Source organism: Staurois parvus, unplaced genomic scaffold (genome assembly GCF_062004578.1).
Source record: "Staurois parvus isolate SC_StPar_1 unplaced genomic scaffold, SC_StPar_1.0 ptg000294l, whole genome shotgun sequence".
In the NCBI taxonomy this organism is placed as follows: Eukaryota; Metazoa; Chordata; class Amphibia; order Anura; family Ranidae; genus Staurois; species Staurois parvus.
In genome coordinates, this window is record NW_028318090.1 from 1,570,465 (window position 1) to 1,592,644 (window position 22,180).

The window sequence follows — 22,180 nt, forward strand, 5'->3', positions numbered from 1 at the left end:
TTAATAACATGCATTTACACAAATGTATAGGAGAATAACAACCAGTTGAATACCAATATATAATATATACTATTATATATAGAAGGTGATTAGTCACATTAAATCTCCTAAGCAATATTGGCATCCAAATTATATCATGTTTGGTCTTTATCAAATCGTGATTTAATTTATTCAATAACAAGTTGGTTGTCAAATTGTAGAACCGTGTCATCTGTAGACATTGATATAATTATAAAAGGGAATAAAAGTTAGAAAAGGGAATGTCCACTGAAGTATAAATAAACACTCCTGTACTCATACATCACACTGCTCAGCTATTTTGATTGAGTGGGGAATGACTCAGTGACTCCCTCTGCAGGGTCAACAAAAAGCTGCTGCAATTAACAACAGGCGCTCTCAATTTTGACAGAACTAGCCAAGAATGACAAGTCAACTATGAGATACAATAGGTCAGGCTACTCTGCAAATAAATTACTCTGCACAGGAATTAAAGACCATGCAACTATGTAGTTTTCACTTTTAAGCTCATTTATTATACTGTTGTTTATTGTCTATTTTGTAACATCTTTTCTGTAAATATTGTCTGGCAACATTTTTCTTTTCGATAACATAATCTAAAATCATTAAGCTAAAGCTCTAAATGTTCTAATCAAAAATGAAAGGAACCTTGCCTCTGTGAGGGTTACTACATTTTAAAACTCTGTACATTCGTAAAGGTCAGAATTGTTCCAGCATACCCTGTAAATGGTATGTATTTCCAATAAAGCTTGTGGTAACTGCTACTGCTTGTGCGGAAAAGGTTCATTGCAGAGCTAATTAACCACAATAGTGATCACTCTTAAGCTGGCCGTACACGTGTAGATTTTTTGATGAGAATATTCGTATGAAAAGTCATACGAAAATTCTTTGAGCATTTGGTGAATGAAAGAATGTTGTTCAAAAATTGTCTTTTGCTTTTAACATTTGAATTTAAAAGGAATATAATTTCTGAATGATAACCACATACACTGACCAAAAATTTGTTTGATTGAGAAAAGTTTTCCTTCTTGCCCCTTCGAATTCTCCCATTACTGCGGTCAAAAACAAACACTGATTTGTCCCCACTAAAGATTAGAAAATCAAACGAATATTCTTGAAATGAAAATTCTTGAACGAAAATCTATACGTGTATGGCCAGCATAAAAGCGGAGTTCCACCCAAAAGGGGAAGTTCCGCTTTAATGCTTTGTCTCCCGCTCCCCATTAAGGATTGACCCCATTAAGGATTGGCATATGTCCCAGAAGACTACGGGGAGGGAGGACAACTTTCGCTTCTGATCGCCTAGGCGATCGCAGTGGAAGTGGGAGCGGGTACCTGTCAATTTGGGGTACCGGCTCCCACTTCCACTGTGATCGCCAAGGCAATCAGAAGCAGAAGTTGTCCTCCCTCCCTCCCTGTAGTCTTCTGGGACATGTGACAGGTCTCAGAAGACTATGGGGCCCATCAAAAAGCGCAGCGCTTCTCGGCAATGCGCAGTGGGCACCCGGCTGTGAAGCTGTCACAGCCAGGTGCCCACACTGAAGATGCCGGTGCCAGCGAGAGAAGACAGCCAGTGAAACCACCGGTGGTGAGGACACCGCTGGACTGAGGGACAGGTAAGTGGCTGTATTTTAAAAGACAGCAGCTATAGTTTTTGTAGCTGCTGACTTTTTTTTTCAGCTGGAACTCCATTTTAAGTCTACTGGTTCTTAAATTGTTGTCGTACAAGCTGAAAATATCTGTGCAGAGTGAGGATGAGAATGCAACTGTCACAATCTGATGGACGTGATGTGAGACTCCTACTGACACACTAGAACAAAACAAAAGGGATGGATTGCATAAAAGTTTTCCAACCTTTGAAATAAATGTTGGTCTTCAGAAGAAATCAGATGTTTACACATCACACTGAAATGTGACAATGTGGCAAAGTAATGCATTCACCTTTTGCACATTTTGCTGCATTTGTGGCACATTTTTCACGTGAAAAACACACATCTGTTTTTCTGTGTTTGGGGTGCCATTAATGATGAATGGCACCACAAACACAACATGCATTTTTTGTATACATGAAAAATAGTGCAGTGATGCACACATTTACAAAATGTTGTAGTGTGAATACAGTCCTAAACATTGCTCTCTGAAAGTCATCAAAGGTCATATGGGATCATCGCCGGTGTCCCATAGACAGACCTAAGTAACAAATATTAGACAACAGTAAGCTAATGTCCATCTTGAATTTCCAGTGGCAGTAAAGCTGAACAAATTAATCTCCACTGCCACGGAACCACAATTCAGTGCTTTATTGTTATCCTCAAAGGCAAACAGGCAGATGTGACAGTTTCTTTTTTAGAGCTGTAGTTCTACTGATCTGTAACTTGTACAATACACAAATTGACACACAGAAAATATATTAAAATAAATATAGAGTTGTCAAATACCGCTATGCCAAATCGGGTAATCTTGTCCGTTTCACAGCGTGCAATGACTTCTTTTAGAATTGCGTTGTCATGAGATTCACCATCAGTGATGACCACCATGACTTTATTAGCATTTGGACGTCCTCCGTATTCAGCAGAAAATGCAAACTGCCTGTTTGATAAAGAGATAATATGATTTACAGAGTGAGTGAGTGGTAATCTTGTCATCTAGTTGTACTCAACAGGGTTGATTTACTTAGGATCTATTTACACTTGTTGTGCTGTGGCATTGCATGCAGAAATGCACATGCTAATGCCTTATACCATAATGAATGGCAAAGTGTGTGCTCTGTGTGCAGTGCATTGTGTAGCCATTCATTATTAATTTAGATTGTAAGCTCCATAAGCAGGGCCCTCCTATTCCTTCTGTACTGAAATATAATTGTACTGTCTCCCTTATATTGTAAAGCGGTGCGCAAACTGTTGGCGCTATATAAATCCTGTATAATAATAATAATGGAATAACAATGCGTTGTAAAGTAAACTGAATGCACAAAATACCGCAGTGCGCCAAAATGGAATGCTTTAGTATAAATAGGGCCTCAAGGAACAGAGAGTTATACACTTTACAGAATGAAAGCTCATTCAGTAATTAAGGTGAAGCTGCATTCACTTCAGCCAATCATGGGTATTCAAAGTGAACAGAACTTCACCCAGTCAAGTAGAAATGAATGGGCCGCACTGTTGCCATCACCAATGTAAAACCAGCTGTAATATAATAAGTAGAGAATTACCAACATATAGTCTCACCTGTCCACCTCCAACTCCAATGCAACCCCACAAAGGGCTTATGCAGGCCATACATGGGTCAAATTCCGAACGTTTTTTAATCCAAAAATCGAAAATGTAATTCGCTCGGTAATCCAATGGTGCCATCAATGATTTAGAAAATCGGCCGACCAAGTCATAAAGTTCACCCCATGTAACAGGTGAAAATTCTGTTCCTTCCAGGTCACGGCTCATGCGCATATTCTTTTAGGAAAAATGATTGTACGATTTGACCATCGTTGATTCGAAAATCAGTTGTTTATCACAAATTTTCCAACATGCCCGATCACTGAAAAGGGGAGGAACCACGAAACTCGACCGGTGCCATTCACCCACTAACAGAGGGAAAATCGGCCGATTATTCTTAGGTCCGATTTTAGATGAAAAATCGTTCAAATTTCAACCTATGTATGGCCGGCATAAGTCTCCTAGATTGTAAGCTCAAAAGAGCAGGGCCCTCGATCCCCTCATGTTTTGTATTGTATTGGTATTGTTCTGTCACATGTTCTGTCCCCCTCTGTAATGTACAGTGCTGAGCGAACTATTGGCGCTTTATAAATACTGTATAATAATAATAATAATAATAATAAATCACTGAGAAACCGTAAAGTGGCTGTAAACTCTTACATATACCCAGTGACGTGACTGGCCTCCGGAGATACACAGAGATTAAACAAATCCTCCGAAATAAGTTGTACCTGTTTATTTGCAGTCTTCTCTTCTCTATATCATCTCAAAGTCCAGAATTCTAAAGCTTTTCTGAGAATTCTGAAAAAAGGGGGTGGAGAGCTAAAGCTACACTCTGCAGATCTCAGTGAGGAGAGCTCTGAGAGCTGATTGGAGGGAGGGGACACACACCCCTCCACACAGCTCACAGGAACAAAGTTGAGGCATTCAATCTGCTAGAGATCCCTCCCCTGTCACCATTTTTCTCTTGGTGTCAGGAAAACTTGTTAGAAGACAGGACAGAAGACAGTAATGATACCTAGTGCTTTTAATTGAGACAAGTACACACTATAGAGGGATATGCTTTGTTCATTTTTCATGTCAGATTTATAACCACTTTGATCACTATGTTAAGTCATCAAATGGTAAAGGGTTGTATGTCTGTTATTAGTCATTGCATATCTAATAATGTCACCAAATGTAAACTGTCAGATTTCCTTTTGGATATATAGCTTTTTCAGTGATGCCTAACCATAACATTAAAACAAATATTTCAGACTATTTATTTGACTAACAGAACAATACCACTCTGTGAATGCTATCCTTATCATACTGGGAAAATGTCAGAGTCATACAAATACAGAGGAACTGAGCAATTACTGTCCCCTTAATGGACAACCCATGAGTTATTACTTTACAGGAGAACTTTGATGTACTGTAGAATGTTAATGAGAGGCAAGCAGGAACATAGCACTATAAAATGTAAGAAATCTTTACAAGCATGTAAATGTTCAAATGTTAACGCACTTCTGCAATATCAGGTTACATAAAGCCCAAACACCCACACACATGGGGAGGGTTTACAGATATAGGTTGTATTTGAAAGAGAAAATTTTGCTTTTAATTTTAAAAAATGCATTCCTACCTGCTTCAGTGCTAGAAATTATAATAATATCCTTTGCCTATCATGGATTGCAGAAATCATTCAGCCTCAGATACTGAAAAGTGATCCAATGGGAAGTTTTTTTGCAGAGGAAGCAATCAATACACCACACAAACACATACATACAGTACAGCATTTTTAGCATACCTCTAGTTTTCTATTTCAATTATGTTTCTTGAGTTTACAAAAGAAAGGAAATGAATTACAGCAGTACAAAAAAATAAAAAAAAACACTCCAGGGAGACGAAAAACACAAAATCCCCTGGAGTTTGTTCACGAGTACAGTAAGGGCTCATGTACAATGAAGCTGATAAACTCACATTTAGGAACTGTTCAGCATTTTTTTCAGCAGCCCCTGAACTCTCCCTAATGTTTTCCTATGTGTCCATGTACACATCTTTGTTTACAGTCCTTTACAGGCATTTGAGTTTAGTCTTTTTTTTTTGAATGCAGAAAACTTGGGTTCAGCAGTCGATTTTATCAGCGTTTCAAATACAAAAAGCTTGTAAACGCGGCTAAACGCGGTAAATCGCGTTTATATGCATTTGCATTTGAATTTTTTTTTAACTCTTCCAGTTCCTAATGCTGTCCAGAGCCTTTTTTCACCATGAAAAAGGAATACAAAGCGTTTTCAAGGTACTCAGATGGACAGAACACTGAACGCAGGATGTTGCTACCAAGCTTGTCACACATCCTAATGACCAATTCACACCTCAGACCTCTCCCACCCTTGGAAACAAAAGATATGTTAATGACCATTCACACCTCAAATTCCTCATGAAGACCCCCTGCCAGGTGACCTTAATGACTCACTCCACCAGACACCTTTCCCACCCTTGGAAACAAAAGAAATGTTAATGAGCAACTCACATCTAATTATCTCAACACATACTGCTGTCTCTGCTTCTACTCTCTGTATTTCTCTGAAACAGTCTGAAAAAGTTAGTGCATCCTGGACATTTGGGAGGTTCTCCTGTGCTTATCTTTAAAAAATGCTTCTAAACGTAAACACACATAAACGCGCATAAACGCAGTATGCAAACGCGGCTAAACAGACATTTTTTAACCTACGTTTTCCAGAAGTCAGTTTTCAACGTTCAGAAGTGTCCCGTGTATATGGGGCCTAACATGCAATGTACTCAAACAAATAGATTACATTACCAGGCAGCCTGCCTCTACTTTCAATAATCCTCTTTACTCCTTGAACCCCTGTAAGTCTACATACACACTAGAAATGAATGACTCCGGGCCTGTTCTGCAGTTCATGGTTTTTGGGATGCAGCTATGAGGTTTGTCTCTGAGTTGACTTTGATACCCATACCATTGACGGTTGAGGTCTGCTTGCTCGGCTTGGTAGGTCACTTGGCTTTTGGCTGAGCGATCAGAACTCTCCGTGGCCTTCTCCTGTTTTATGCAAGGAAGGCCATAGTGCTGAAGAGGAGGTTGCTGGAGATACCATCTCTTGACTTCTAGAAGTCCCTAGTAAATGCCTCCATCCCCCTTTATAAAGCTACATACGAGTCTCGAAGCTGTCTTGGTAAATTCCACAAAGTATGGCATTTATGGATTGAGTCTCTTTCTACAAACGCATCTTTCCAGGCTCATTAGAATTGTACTGGATATACTGGTATGTTTTTGATCAGGTTGGGGTGGTGGTTAAATAGAGTGTTTTTGTGGGTCTGGTGCAACGGGACGGGAGAGATTTTACTGTCTTGCTTTAATTTCCTATGTCTGGGTAACATGGTAAAGACGATTGTATTATAGCTTCTGTTATTTCTGTTTCAATTGGACCGAGCAGAGATTTCAGTTACTGTTTGGTTGTTAAAGAGGAGCTCCACCCAAAAGGGGAAGTTCCGCTTTAAGGACTGCTCCCCCGCTCCCCATTACGGATTGGCACCTTGTGGGGAGCGGGTACCCGAATTTGACAGGTACCTGCTCTCACTTCTGGTCCAATTGCCTAGGCCAGGGGTCCTCAAACTACTGCCCCCGGGCCAAATGCGCCCACCAAAGACATTTATACGGCCCGCCAGGCAGAGGCGTATCTGCCGCGAGGCAAGAGACTAGGGTTTGGCAGGTCGGGAGAGCTCGGCAGGGCTCGGGCGGGAGGCAGGAGGGCGGGATCAGCAATTCTAGAACAGGGGAAGGTGGGCTCGGCTTATGAACCCGCACCACTCACCTGGCCTCTCTGCAGCCAGCCGGCCGGCCATCTATTCTGATCAGTGCATGCAACCGTCAAGGCCGGAGGGCGGAGCCTAGAGCTGACCATCAAGAGAGGGAGCAAGAGAGGAGACTCCATCGTTGCATGTCGGGTATCACGGCCACTGATCCTAGATAAGTGCAATAGACAATCAATCTCCTCCCTCTCTCTTTCCCCCCTCTCTCCTCTCTCCCTCTCCCTCCCCTCTCTCCCCCCTTCCTCTCTCTCTCTCCACCCCTCCTCTCTCTCTCCCCCCCCCCTCCTCTCTCTCCCCTCCTTATGTCCCCCCCCGTCTCTCTCTTTACATTGTACACAGATCTGACCCAACGAGGTGTCCTGCATTTACCGTATATTTCGCTCCATAAGACACACTTGGGAGGAAATGTCTGTGCGTCTTGTGGAGCGGCCGGCCAAGTATTCCCGCTGCTGTTGTATGTCCGCAGTCTCTGGTCATCTCCTGTACTGTGTCCGCAGTCTCTGGTCATCTCCTGTACTGTGTCCGCAGTCTCTGGTCATCTCCTGTACTGTGTCCGCAGTCTCTGGTCATCTCCTGTACTTTGTCCGCAGTCTCTGGTCATCCCCTGTACTGTGTCGCAGTCTCTGGTCATCTCCTGTACTGTGTCGCAGTCTCTGGTCATCTGTACTGTGTCCGCAGTCTCTGGTCATCTCCTGTACTATGTCCGCAGTCTCTGGTCATTCCCTGTACTGTGTCCGCTGTCTCTGGTCATTCCTTGTACTATGTCCACAGTCTCTGGTCATCTCCTGTACTGTGTCCGCAGTCTCTGGTCATCTCCTGTACTGTGTCCGCAGTCTCTGGTCATCTCCTGTACTGTGTCTGCAGTCTCTGGTCATCTCCTGTACTGTGTCTGCATGTGTTCATAGTTTTTTTTTTAAACTATAGTCTGGCCCTCCAACGGTCTGAGGGACAGTGAACTGGCCCCCTGTTTAAAAAGTTTGAGGACCCCTGGCCTAGGCGATTGGAAGTGAAGGTGTCATTCCTCCCTCCCTCCCTGTAGTCTTGTGGGACACGTGACAGGTCCCTGAAGACTACAGGACCATTCATGAAGTGCAGCGCTACTGGTGCATGCGCAGTGGGTTCCCGGCTGTGAAGTGCTATCACAGCCGGGTGCCCACACTGAAGATGTGAAATAAGCTGTATGAGACGCACAGCGGGACCAAGGGATGGGTAAGTGGCGGTTTTTTAAAAGTCAGCGGCTACAGTTTTTGTAGCTGCTGACTTTTATTTTTTGACAGCGTGAGTGGAACTCCGCTTTAAGATTCTTAACTGTTCTATTGGTATTCTATGTTAGAATGTGGATTTCCAGCCGGGGAATGCCAAAAGGCTCTGTTATGTAATGTTCTCGTTTAAATTCTATGAGAAAAGCAATAAAAAACCCCCAAAAGAATGACACCGCAATATACAGCAATGTGTTTAACATGTTGCGGCAATATTGGCAAAATGTGTGTTTTACCGCATTTTAATTCAATGTGATAGTGTGAATGGGCCCTAAATGTTTTTTTAAAAAATGTATGTTAAAAAAAAATAGGTGTGGTTCCTTATTCAGATTGCTGCAGTGAGCTACCTGTACCTTGCGTTGTTTCGAATGTTGACCTGCATTGTGTTTGGACAGTCCATTCACCCTGATGCAGGTTTTAACAGATCTGCAGCAAAGTTCACATCTGTGCATTGTGGAGCGCAGGGCTGGCTAGTTATGTTGGGTGCCATTCAAAATGAAAGGCACTGCACCTACTGTAGCTCCATGCAGTTGAGGTTTTTTTTAGAAAGTGGGAGATAGAGCAGATAGCCAAACCAAATAGCAATTTAACAATTTCAAAGAGACCGCACTCTTTTTTGTCTTTTTCTAAAGTATTTTTTTTTAATTATTATTAATAATCTTTATTGGGTTTTAGGCTCCATGCAGAAGAGCATTTTTTAAACTCCTAGAAGCTGTTATTAGCATTTTTCTGCTCATAGAAGCTAAATTCTATGTATCCATGCATACTACTTTAGGCTATTAGCAATTCTTGAGCTTCAGCATCTAGGAGCAGAAAAAAAATTGTTTTTGTAGAGTTTTTTGGAGCGTTTTTCTAGCAGAAAAAATTATAAACACTCCTAAACACTCCTAAATGCTGCTAAACGCTACAAAAATGCTCCTAACAGGTTTTTTCTAGCATCTTTACATGTACTGTAAAAACGCCAATAAAATGCTAATGCTCCTAAACGCTTCTGAACGTCAATACAATGCTACTAAAACACTACTAAAAACGCTATTACCTGTGTTTTTTATCCAGTGTTTTTTTTTTAGCTTAAAAAAACGCCAGTGCGCATGCAGCCTTAACAGGAAATTCAAGTATGTGTTCAGTTGTTTTCAGCTTAATATAGGAAGTTAGCAGCACACTGGATTTGTGGCCGACTAAACAGATATTTTTTCGTATCTGCAACATTTTTAAAAGGACAAAACAAATGTGCATGTATTGTAGAGATATAATGAATATATATATAAATAATTTTTTTTTTCCTCAGACATATATTTTAAAGTGTTACTAAACCCCGGACCCTGCATCCACTATATCTGGTCTCCCACAGTACACAGAACATGGACATGCTATTTTTTTAGTAAATATAAACTACTAAATACCTTTTCTCATCAGCAGTTAGAGCAGTCTTGTGACTTCTATCAGTGTCCAGTCCAGCACTAGCTAAAGCTTGTAGGAAGAGCTATCTTTCTTCTCTAGAAGGACAGAAATCCCCTGACCCTGTCTGGACAGTGCTGATTGGCCCTGTGCTGATCACATGCACTCTCCCAAGAAAAAAAAAAACCTTTCTAGCAATACACACCAAACTGAGCATGTACATGTGACTAGGGATTCAGTCTGTATCAGGTGGTCATTTCAACAAGAGGAGGGGCAGAGAAGAAAGGATCAAACAGCGGTTTTACACAATGCAGAGGATTAACCACTTAGGTTCCACAGTGAGTATAACAAGCATGCTTTACTGCATATACAGACTGATTTTACTGTTGTGGGTTTAGTAACACTTTAAAGCAACTAAAATAGGAACCAGGGTGTTATAATAGGCAGATCACTGCAAAAAACTATTATATATAATTATTAAATGAAACGTAACCTATATCAACCTCAAAATTAGTGCAGTTCACTACACAGTTGACCTACCTGGTGAAGTCAATTGCTCTGAAGGTGTTTGTTTGGTCTCCTCCCATTTGAGAGGTGGCAGATATAGCTTTCATCATGTCTTCTTTAGTATTATACCGATTCATTCTAAACATCACACTGGGTGTGTTTCCATACTGTATGAGACTCACCTGCAAAAATCAGACACAATCATCAGAAGTGCAGCACATATGAAAATATTTGTTATATGTACTGGTATTTGCTAATATATATTTTTAAATATATTCTTCAGACTTTTTTTAACATATAAAAAAGTAATTTTAACCTCTTCCCGCCCAGCCTATGGCCGAATGGTGGCCGGCAAAAACCCTCACCTTTCCGGGTGGACACCATATGGCGTCCTTTCGCGCATGTGCAGTTTGCGCACCTGCAGAGCCACGCAACGGCGCAATCTGGCACCGGCCGTGTACCTTGGACACAGATCTGAGTACCGGCCCCGTTGCCGGTACCATGTGACCTGCTGTGACCAATCACAGCAGGTCACATGACAGTTGTATACAATGGATGGCTTCATTCATGCCATCCATTGTATACAAGTGTGTCTAGCTGTGAATGGTCACAGCGATCACATGCACAAGCTGGGCCAAAAAAACCCTGAATTAATCGATGTCATTCAGGTAAATGCATGCTTTTAGCAAAGTAATTCTTTGTGTAAAAAAAAAAAAATACTGATTACTTCCCCAAAGTAGTACAATGTTACGATGGTAACATTGTACTACTTTGGTCACAGTGAAATTTGAAAAAAAAATCTTAAAAAAAAGAAAACAAATGTAATAAAAAATTAAAAATAATAATAAAAAAAAATTAAAAATTTTTTTTTCATACTGTCCACAGTCAGTGTCCCTGATCACCGCCATGCCAGTTATATTATGGCGCTGTACTGCACTGGTGACAGTATGTAAAAAAAACGAGTGAAAATAATTTTTTAAATTTTTAAATTTTCCGAAAAATTATGACAAAAAAAATACAACTTCAAAAAACTTGCCATGCCTCTTATGAAGTACGTCGAACGGTCTACTGCAAAAAGGGGTCATTTGGGGGATATCTGTACTGTTCTGACATTCTTGGACCTCAAGAAATTAGATTGGCCGTCAGTACTTCAGGATTGATCAATATTGAGATCTATCCCATAGTTTGTGAACTCTATAACTTTCCTACAGACTAAATAATACATCCTAATTTGGGTTATTTTTCACCAAAGACATGTAGTAGAATACACCTTGGCCTAAATTTATGAAGAACAATTATTTATTTTTTTGTTAATTTAGTAAAAAATAAAAACCCCAGTGATGATTAAATACCACCAAAAGAAAGCTCTAGTTGTGTGAAGAAAATGATAAAATTTTAGTTTGGGTACAGTGTTGTATGACCGCGCAATTGTCATTCAAAGTGTGAGAGCACTGAAACCTGAAAATTGGCCTGGGCAGGAAGAGGGGTAAAAGTGCCCAATATGGAAGAGGTTAACATATTTTTACATATATTTGTAAATGCATTCCAAAAATGTAGATTTGTATTTTTAAAGACATACAGTATATTTGAAAATGTATTTTTAAAAATATTTTTCATATATTTTGTAATAAAAACGCATTTCAACATACAGTGTATATATATATATATATATATATATATATAGTATTTCAAATATAGGTCAATATATTCGTGAGGAATATTTAAAAAGTATATTTTTCTTCCATATGGGTACACCGTAGCTATAGGCTTACAGCCCCACTGCTGCCTCTGATTGCTAGTTTCCTGATGTCATAGTGATGTCATTACTGTTCTGCTTTTTGGAGAAGAAACTGCACTTCATGTATCTCCCTGCCTCTCCTGCATATATTCTGAGGATCTGTGTTTTGTGAACCTCTCCTGCTGCTTTTTGAATATTCCTCCACCAGTCATTGGGGTGGAAGGAGTTCAAACATGAGGAAGCAAAGTCCTGTGCTTTGTCCAAGATGGCCACCTCCACACAGAGATGTAATGTAGACAAAGGCATGGTAAATCAGTAATGGGGAAAAGATCTACTGCATGGAGCATGAAGGTACTATCTATGAGTAGTGATTTGCCCTGTTCTTGCATTTTGTGGGCACAGATTTTACAGTAGAGGTGTTCTTTAAAGTCTTTACCATGCCACCTCCAGCCTACTTATTAAACTATAAGAGAGCATCACTGCCATACTTCTCATTTTGCTTTCATCATAAAAAAAGAAGTAGCATTCTGAAGGTTTTTTAAAGGGCACTTGTGCTCATGAACTCAGTACACTCATAGCTGTCCTCTGCTTTTAAGCATACTTAGTTGCCTGGCCGTTGTGCTCATCCAATGGCTCCAATACTTTGAGTAATTCATTCAGAACATGTAAGGACATCAGGACTTTTTTGTTGCTGTTGGTGACATGTATTACAGTAAGACAACAAGGTATTTTGGTGAGCAAGTAAGCAATGACAGCAGTCTGAATATATACATGTGCATTGTCTAGCCCCACTGATGCGGCTGGATGGGGATGGATGGTGCACCTAATGGTATATACGTTTAGGGCAGTATGCGCCTGGGGTGAATGTCCAGACTACATAAAATCTGCATTCTGGAAAATTTTTCCTGGGTTCCTACTGCACTAAAAGTTTGTACCACTACATGCACCATCCAGTCACGTCAAGCCATACTACAGATCCGATGTATGAAACATGAACTATAAATGGAGGATGGGTGGATGATGGAAAGGTCTGCCCTCCATTTATAAATCATGTTTCATTCATTGGAACTGTAGTACCAGCTCCTATGAATGGAGAAGCTGGGTGAAAAGGGTGGGTATAGTCAGGCACTCCTGAGTGTCTTTCCTTAGTTCTATTAACCCCCGCTGCACTGGAAGATTATGGCAGTGTGGGGGGCATTGGAGGAAGAAGATTTCTGGCAAACCAGGACCAACACAAGTGACACATCACAATGAGGGTAAGTTATATCCTGTGTGCCAATTTTTATAAAATTATGTATTTATTTTTTAAATACAGGCTTTAAAGTGATTAGCCATGGGTGATGGTACATATTGAACAAATCTATTTGTTCATTCATTTTGTGCCATGATATATATGCAGATTATAAATGCCACACAGAAGCATTTAATTATGCAAAAATCACCTGAGTCTTTGTAGGTCCAATGTCTAACCCTTCCACAAATTTCTCCAAAAAGTTCCGAACTGCTGACCAAGGATAAATGCTGTTTGAACCGTCACATACAATAGCAATATCAATGACTGCAGAGCAGGCTGAAAAAAAAAGACAAAACAAGGATAAAGCAAATATGTAAACAGTTTTAGCAGAACCAGATCATTAACAAGGCAGGAGCCTAGGGGCCATTGGATATCTAGAGGAATGAGCTACAACATTAATGGCCATGCAGTAAACCAGGAGATGCAATTGCTCAAAGCTGTGCACCTGTCTGTCAAAAGGGCAGATGGATATTTATCCCCACCAGCCAGTCACTTAGAAATTTGCTCAGTGGTGTGAGCTGGAGGAAGGCAATAAATCTTTAGAGCAACCTTGTAGAGTGTGCTTTCCTCTGGTGGAGCTGAGTTTGGAAGGTTCCTGGACAGTTGAGTCTATGCTACTCCGGACTCGTTCTGGTTAAGCTGTGCAGAGGCTGTGCATGGAATACTGCAGAGACCTCCTGTGACAGAAGTAAACCCCCTGTGGCTGACCACATAGAGTTATTGAAGCTGAACTGAAGTCATATGGAGGAAACACACACTAGAAACTTCCTGATGATCTATAAATTTGGAGTGTCTAATGGTGCTCATTCACTCTATGTGTGTATGGGGCTTGCAAGCAAGAAGTTGATACGAATAGGAAAGACTCAGAGGCTCTGTACTGTTGTGTTTTTGGGTATACTGTTCCCTTATGTGCTATCCCTTGTGTATGTTCAGCAATAAAACCACAAAACCCTTACTAAGGTGAAGCACCCATCTCTCTTACCCCGTTGGAAACCAATGATCCAACCCTGAGAATGCCATGTGCCTGGGAGCTTTATTCAATAATAGAACTGGTGCGTTTGGTGTTGAAAACCTAATAGGCCACTTGGAGATCATCTCACGTGACCCTGAGGGCAGTAGTATTTCACTTAGACTTGCTTTCTTCAAAAATAGTGCTGATTTGTAATGTTATACTTACTTTGAAGAGCAGGAGAAAAGCTTCTGAGCACCTGGAATGTTGGGCTAATATCTGAACACATCCCTGTTGCATAAAAATTGTTTCCACATTGCTGGGCCCATAATGGGCCACATGTCTGAAAAGAAACAGACCATACACAGTGCAGTAATCATATATGAGATCAGTAAAGTCTCTCACCTTCACACCTAGAAAAGCATTTATATACACTCTCATAGAAAATATGGGCAGTCATCAGTATTTGATAGGCAAAATCCTTCAGCACATTCTTTTCATCCTAAATGTATGTAATATGTGTCAAATGCAAACTCACTCTGGTATTAAAAGAGAAATATGGTCAAAGCTTTTTTGGGTCTCGTACTTTTGCTCTACTGTTACCCAGAATCAGGTGACAGTGGACTAAAGCCCGCTGTCAGCTGATGTCACAGAGTTGCCCCAGACTATGGAAGGATCCTGTCCATATTGTCAAGATCCACTAGATGCCGGATTAGCAGCTGGGATCTAACTACTAACACAAGACCTGGGTAATCTGACAATGATAACACTCAGACATTGCTGGAGACTAGAATTGGAAGCCAGGAATTTTGCTGTATGTGAACATGAAAAGATCTTTTTGTCATTACAATAGAAGCTTGGAGGTTTATCTACATGCTGCCAGTTGGGTTACAGACATCAAACAGATCTGACAAGAATGTAAAGATCTTTTACAGGAACAATATTTTATATATATCATTGTTCACAGTAGAGAGCTTATCTACTGAAAATGTGTTCACAGAATATCCACATAAAGGTGCTGGATACAATTACACCGATGGCTCCAGGTATTTTTATTTATATTATTTATTTATTACAGGTACTTATATAGTGCTGTCAATTTACACAGCGCTATACAAATATTGTACATTCACATCAGTCCCTGCCCTCAAAGAGCTTACAATATAAGGTTTCTAACTCACATTCATACATATACATACTAGGGCCAATTTAGACAGGATCCAGCAACCTACCAGCATGTCTTTGGTGTGTAGGAGGAAACCGGGGTACCCTGGGGAAACCCATGCAGGCCCAGGGAGAACATGCAAACTCCAGCAACATTAAATGTAAATCTGTTTTACAAGCAATCATTTAGGGCTCAATAAAATCTATGAATGTGTGTAGAGGTTTTTTATTTTTTAGTTTTGTAATATTATGCAGATGCGTTCTCATGAATGTTGACATGGCAAGTGATTTCAAGGCAATTGGGAGTGGATAGGGTTAACAGCCCGCAACATCGCCAAAATCTGCACATTCCTAACCCCAGAAACCACTAAACAGCTCATCCACTCCATCATATCACAACTCGACTACTGCAACTCCCTCCTTACTGGCCTGCCTCACCGCTGGCTATCCCCACTTCAGTCGATCCTGAATACGGCTGCCAGACTCATTCACCTTTCCAACCGCTCCGTTTACGCCACCCCCCTCTGCCAATCCCTCCACTGGCTTCCGATTGCGCAACGGATCAAATTCAAAATCCTAACACTAACGTACAAAGCTGTCCACCATACTACCCCGAACTACATCACTGACCTAATATCCAAGTACCACCCAACACGCACACTCTGCTCCTCACAAGACCTCCTTCTCTCTAGTTCCCTGGTCTCCTCCTCCCATGCCCGCCTCCAGGACTTCTCCAGGGTGTCACCCATCCTCTGGAACTCCCTGCCCCAACCCATCAGATTATCACCTACTCTCCTTTCCTTTAGGTGCACCCTGACAACCCACCTCTTCAGGGAAGCCTACCCCACCCCCTGCTAACTTGCCGACCTCCTCCACTCTTCCTACCACTCCATCCCCCACAACTTTCTCCTCCTGTACCACTATCCCTTCCCTCCTAGATTGTAAGCTCGAAAGAGCAGGGCCCTCAATCCCCTCATGTTTTGCATTGTATTGTATTGTTATTGTTCTGTCCCCCATTGAAATGTACAGCACTGAGCAAACTATTGGCGCTTTATAAATACTGTATAATAATAATAATAACAGCCAATGATTAAGTCTTGCTAATACTTGCTGCCATTGCATTAAAATGCATGTTATATACAGTATATTTTAATGTGCTGCCATTGACTTCTATGGGGCTCCCATCATACTTATGTATTTATCAAAGCATACTATCCTGCTGTGCTGAGATGGCCAAAAGACACAATTTATAATATGTGGCATAATGCAACAATTTAGTCATTTTAATAATTGAAAAGTATAAAAGGGCACCCAAAAATTCTCCAAAAGATCATGTTTTACAGATTCATGTTCAGCTACAAAAATTTCTTTTTTACAAGAAGTCTTCCTTAGATTCTTCTTTTATACTCAAGAGCACCTGTTTCTTCAAACCACTGTCTTTTTGTCTATTTGTGGCCATGGACCTGGAAGATTTCACATTCTAGCAATTTTACTACATATGAGTCATGTTCTGGATCTGCTGCACACAGAATGGGTGCTTTGATGGCATTCAGCTATAACAGCAGCACTCCAAAATATTGGTCATGGAAGTTCACCCACCACTACAAATTATGTGTCAGGTGAGGAAATAGCTGGCTCATAAGATATGTTGTGGCTTGGAAATAAAACTACCTTCAGGCCTGGCAAGAATTGGACTAAACAGTATACTGCATGGATTTTTTATTTCAGCATCAATCATACTTTGGGTCATAATGAAGTATAGACTTGATTTGATAATAACAGTATATATATATATATATATATATATACATATATATATATATATATATATATATATATATATATATATATATATATATAAAACAGACCACAGCAATGCACTGACTAGATTATAATATACAATGATACAAAATTACTTTTTCTAGGAACTTACTAAAAATCCGCCAGTATTTTCATTTCTTATTAGTGTTAGCCCAAGGTTCATTTGTTCCTTTACTTCTGTTACATTTGGGATAATAGTTGCACCTGTAGAAAAAAGAAAACAGATCATTAGAGGCATTCTGCCCAAAAGTTGTAGTTCAGTTGTACATGGAACCTGGTGGTCAAAGTCATATGCCAGCTTCTTATACCTCTTGGGGAGTTCAGTGTTAAGATATCAGTGTAGGAGTTCCCACTTCTTGGTCATTTATCTTTAGGCCTCATACACACAGAGCATTTTTGCAGCCACTTTAAGGGGCGTCAGGTATTTTTTTATTTTTGCTCCCAAACAGCCCTTCATGTTATCCTATGTGTCCATGCACACATAGAGTTTTAGAAGCTTTTAGTAGCAGTAGTGTTTACCAGCGGGAAAAAAAAACTAATTTTGAGAGCCCCCATAGTAGAGGAACATGTATTTAGAGGATAGGCCAAGGGCAGGTGAACCTGAGAGCCCGCCCCTCTTTAAAGGTACAGGAGTGCACTGGACACCCACCATGTAGCACAATGGCAGCTAGGGTGTCCAGTGCACCCCCTCACCAAATGGCCACTGCCCCAGTCTATAACTGGCTTTCACAGCAAGGAACACATGGAAGGATGACACATGTCGAAATATATATATTTGGAAATATATAAGCTACAGAGCCACGTCACTGCACCACGATATTTGTAAATGTGTGCTAATTAAACCCCTGATTTAACGCATACTGTTAAACAGGTTAATTCGGTTTGTTTGCAAGCTGGCTGGAAAGTTGAGCTGGGAACTTTTGTTTGACATGCATTGCCCTTCCATGTGTTCCTTGCTGTGAAGGCCAGTTACAGACTGGGGCAGTGGCTATTTTGTGCACTGTTGAATTGTTGGTGAGGGGGAACAGAGGTTCACCTTCCAGCAGGACAACGACCCTAAACATACAGCCAGAGCTACAATGGAATGGTTAGATCAAAGCATATTCATGTGTTAGAATGGTCCAGTCAAAGTCTAGACCTAAATCCAATTGAAAATCTGTGGCAAAACTTGAAAATTTCTGTTCACAGACGCTCTCCATCCAATCTGACAGAGCCTGTGCTATTTTGTAAAGCAGAACGGGCAAACATGTCCCTCTCTAGATGTACAAAGCTGGTAGAGACATCCCCAAAAAGACTTGCAGCTGTAATTGCAGTGAAAGGTGGTTCTACGAAGTATTGACTCCGGGGGGCTGAATATAAATGCACACAGATATTTGTAAAAAATGTTGAAAACCATTTATCATTTTCCTTTCACTTCACAATTATGTGCCACTTTGTGTTGGTCTATCACATAAAATCCCAATAAAATAAATTGACGTTTATGGTTCTAACATCACAAAATGTGGAAAATTTCAAGGGGTATGAAAACTTTTCCAAGGCAGTATAATAAGGACAGTGGACAAAAGAGTGACATGGGGTTGACGTATGCTATGCATTATGGCAAGGGCTGCCCCTGCTCATTCAGTCTATTATCCCTTTAAATTGTGTTGCTTCTGAAACCACTCCAAATGTCCTTCTAAACTGTGATGCCTAGAAATGTAATCCATATTGTAGATGTGGCTTTGCAAGTCATTTATACAAGCACATAACTATATTAGCAACACGTATTTCAATCTCCATTTTTATATGTCACTAGATTTTTTGTTTTACATTTGTAACCATTGTTGCTGTGGATAAAACCCAAGGCCACATACCATTCTACAGCACAATAAATAAACATGGACATGTTTCACTAACAGAAATAATTTACATTCACTTGATATAAAGAGATGTACAAAAGAGGGACTGTTGGGGTCATAGGGAAATTATGGTTTAGATGTTAATGAAGATAAATAAGACTTACTTGCCAAGCTCAGTTTACTGCATTGTGATGATAGCACGCTGACTGGACATTTGTAGACATCCCCCATCCTGTTATTTGGAAATCCACTCCAAGGGGAGCTAACCAACAGCCTATACAGGATAAAAAAAGAGTTACATTTTTTATTTTTAATACATTTCAATAAATGCTCCACCGTATGCCGGTGGGAATATCATACATAGGAGTCAGTGGTTTGTGCTATAACTCGCCCTGATTCCTTCTGTTGTCCTTTAGGCTCCATTCACACTTATTTGCCATGCAACTTTGGACATGACAAGTTGCAGCTATTCTTTTCAATGGCAACCGTTCAGATCGGTGTGACTTACAGCAATTTTGAAAAGGTGCCTGCACTACTTTCGAGCAACTTTTGATGAAATGTAGATCCTTTGAGTGTCCCACCAAAAGTTGTCCTCCAAAGTCGCTCTGAAAATTGTGCAACCTTGCAGAAATGATAATGTGAGTGGAGCCTTAAAGCAACCCTGTTACTAAAATAGAAATTCTCAAAAAAACAGTGGCTAAATGGTTATCACTTCGGCCTGGCAGTACTAGGGTTGTTGGCTCAAATCCCAACCACGGCACCACCTGCCTAGAGTTTGCATGTTCTTCTTGTGCTTGTGCGGGTTACCTCCCACACTCCAAAGACATACTGGTAGGCTAATTTGATCCTGTCTAAATTGGCCCTAATATGTGTATGTATGAATGTAAGTTAGGGACTTTAGATTGTATGCCTTCTGAGAGTTAGGGACTGATGTGAATGTACAAGATATATGTAAAAGCGCTGTGTAAATTGATGGTGCTATATAAGTACCTATAATAAATAAATAATAAAACAGTCCTCCCTGCAAAAAACACATTGATTACACACCTCTTCTGTTCCTCATGTCACCGATTTTCACTGCACTGAGGAGAAAACGCTCTGCAAAGAAGCTTTAGAATCCAACACTCCCAGCTGGTTTCTCCCACTGGCCATTACATCAGTGCTACACTATATTGGCAAAAGTATTGGGACACCTGCCTTTACACGCACATGAACTTTAATGGCATCCCAGTCTTAGTCTGAAGGGTTCAATTTTGAGTTGGTCTACCCTTTGTAGCTATAACAGCTTCAACTCTTCTGGGAAGGCCGTCCACAAGGTGTAGGAGTGTGTCTATGGGAATGTTTGACCATTCTTCCAGAAGCACAATTGTGAGGTCAGGCACTGATGTTGGACGAGAAGGCCTGGCTTGCAGTCTCTGCTCTAATTTGTCTCAAAGGTGTTCTATCGGGTTGAGGTCAGGGCTCCTTGCAGGCCAGTCAAGTTCCTCCACCTCACACTCCCTCATCCATGTCTTTATGTACTTTGCTTTGTGCACTGGTACTCAGTTATGTTAGAACAGGAATGGCCATCTACAAATTATCCAAAATGTCCTTATATACTGAAGAGTTACCTTCACTGGAAATAAGGGGCCAAGCCCAACTGCTGAAAAACAACCCCATGCCATAACCCCCCCCCTTCCCTCCACCAAACTTTACACTTGGCACAATGCAGTCAGGCAAGTACCATTCTCCTGGTAACCGCCAAGCCCAAACACATCCATTGGACTGCCAGATAGTGAAGCATGATTTGTCACTCCAGAGAACATGTCTCCACTGCTTTAGAGTCCGATGGCGGTGTGCTTTTTACACCACTGCATCTAACACTTTGCACTTTGCACTTTGTACTGCATTGTAATTGGTAATACAGTATAAGGCCATGGAAACCCATTCCATGAAGCTTTCTGTGCACTGTTGTTGTGCTAACCTGAAGGCCACACGTTTGGAGGTATTTGGCTATTGACTCTGCAGACAGTTGGCGATTTCTTCACACTGTCCACTTCAGCATGCTCTGACCCCGTTCTGTCATTTTACGTTGCCTATCACTTTGTGGCTGAGTTGCTGTTGTTCCCAGTTGCTTCCACTTTGTTATAATACCACTAACAGTTGACCATGAATATTTAGTAGCAAGGAAATTTCATGGATGGACTTATTGCACAGGTGGCAACCTATCACGGTACCACACTTGAATACACCTGTGGCCATGGAGGTGATTGGAACACCTGAATCCAATGATTTGGAGGGGTGTCCTAATACTTTTTACAATATAGTGTATGTCCTGGAAGGACAATACATTGATCTGTACATAAGCACTAGTTTATGAACGTAGGCTGCAAACTTTCTGCTGGCTTCATTCATACAGGACTGCTCTCAATGCTCCTGAGCAGAGATGTGCACAATGCAAAAATTAGTTTTGGTTTCATTTGTTAAGTAAATAATTTTGTTTTGTCATTTTTGTTATGTTAGAATGATACGTTTTCAAAACGTTTTAGTTATTTTGGGAGAGTATATATTTGTTTTTCCAAATCAATTCATATTTTCGGAAGTTCAAAGTCAAAATTAACACTGAAACAGAGTGCAATGGTCCAGAACCACCAATGATCCCATCACCAGTCAAAGTAACATTTATGACGTATATCCCTTTTCCTGAAGAAGGGAGCATTCGTGTTTCTAAAACATTGCACTCTGTTCTCTCACATGCTGAATATATGCTAATAAAAGTGGTTTTATTGGAAGAAGATTGAAGTGTGCTGGCAGCATATTTTCCCTCTACATCCCGAAAACGCTGAGAGCATAACACCTTTGCCAAGAATTGTCAAAGTGACTGCCAATTCCATGAGGTCCTTTAGCTAGAACTCTCTGAATAAGATAGAGAATATGAAAAGCAGCACTACAGCCCCATAGAGCTTGGGAATTTTGGACTCTTTAATAAGGTGAGCAATATGTGAATTTCAGCAACTCATAGCAATTGACCGGAATTCCTCTTTGCTTTCTACGGTAATCATAAAAGATTGGCTGCTATAGGTAGTACATTGCTCTACAATACTCATTTGCAGTGGTAAAGGCAGAAAGAGATCTTGATACAGAAATCCATACCACAGCTTCTGTTGGCTCTTATTACGTAGGTTCA

General features: G+C 40.6%; 1 protein-coding gene across 1 annotated transcript in view; it reads right to left on the reverse strand.

Annotated features, from left to right (window-relative positions):
• ITGA2 (integrin subunit alpha 2) overlaps window positions 1-22,180 on the reverse strand; it is a 166,076-nt gene that overhangs the window by 73,779 nt on the left and 70,117 nt on the right. The window contains exons 3-8 of the mRNA XM_089682690.1: window positions 19,179-19,288; window positions 17,289-17,380; window positions 14,420-14,534; window positions 13,391-13,518; window positions 10,244-10,392; window positions 2,457-2,607 (exon numbers count right to left, since the gene is read on the reverse strand). Coding sequence (XP_089538816.1) covers window positions 2,457-2,607; window positions 10,244-10,392; window positions 13,391-13,518; window positions 14,420-14,534; window positions 17,289-17,380; window positions 19,179-19,288 — 745 coding nt within the window. The remainder of the gene's footprint in view (window positions 1-2,456; window positions 2,608-10,243; window positions 10,393-13,390; window positions 13,519-14,419; window positions 14,535-17,288; window positions 17,381-19,178; window positions 19,289-22,180) is intronic.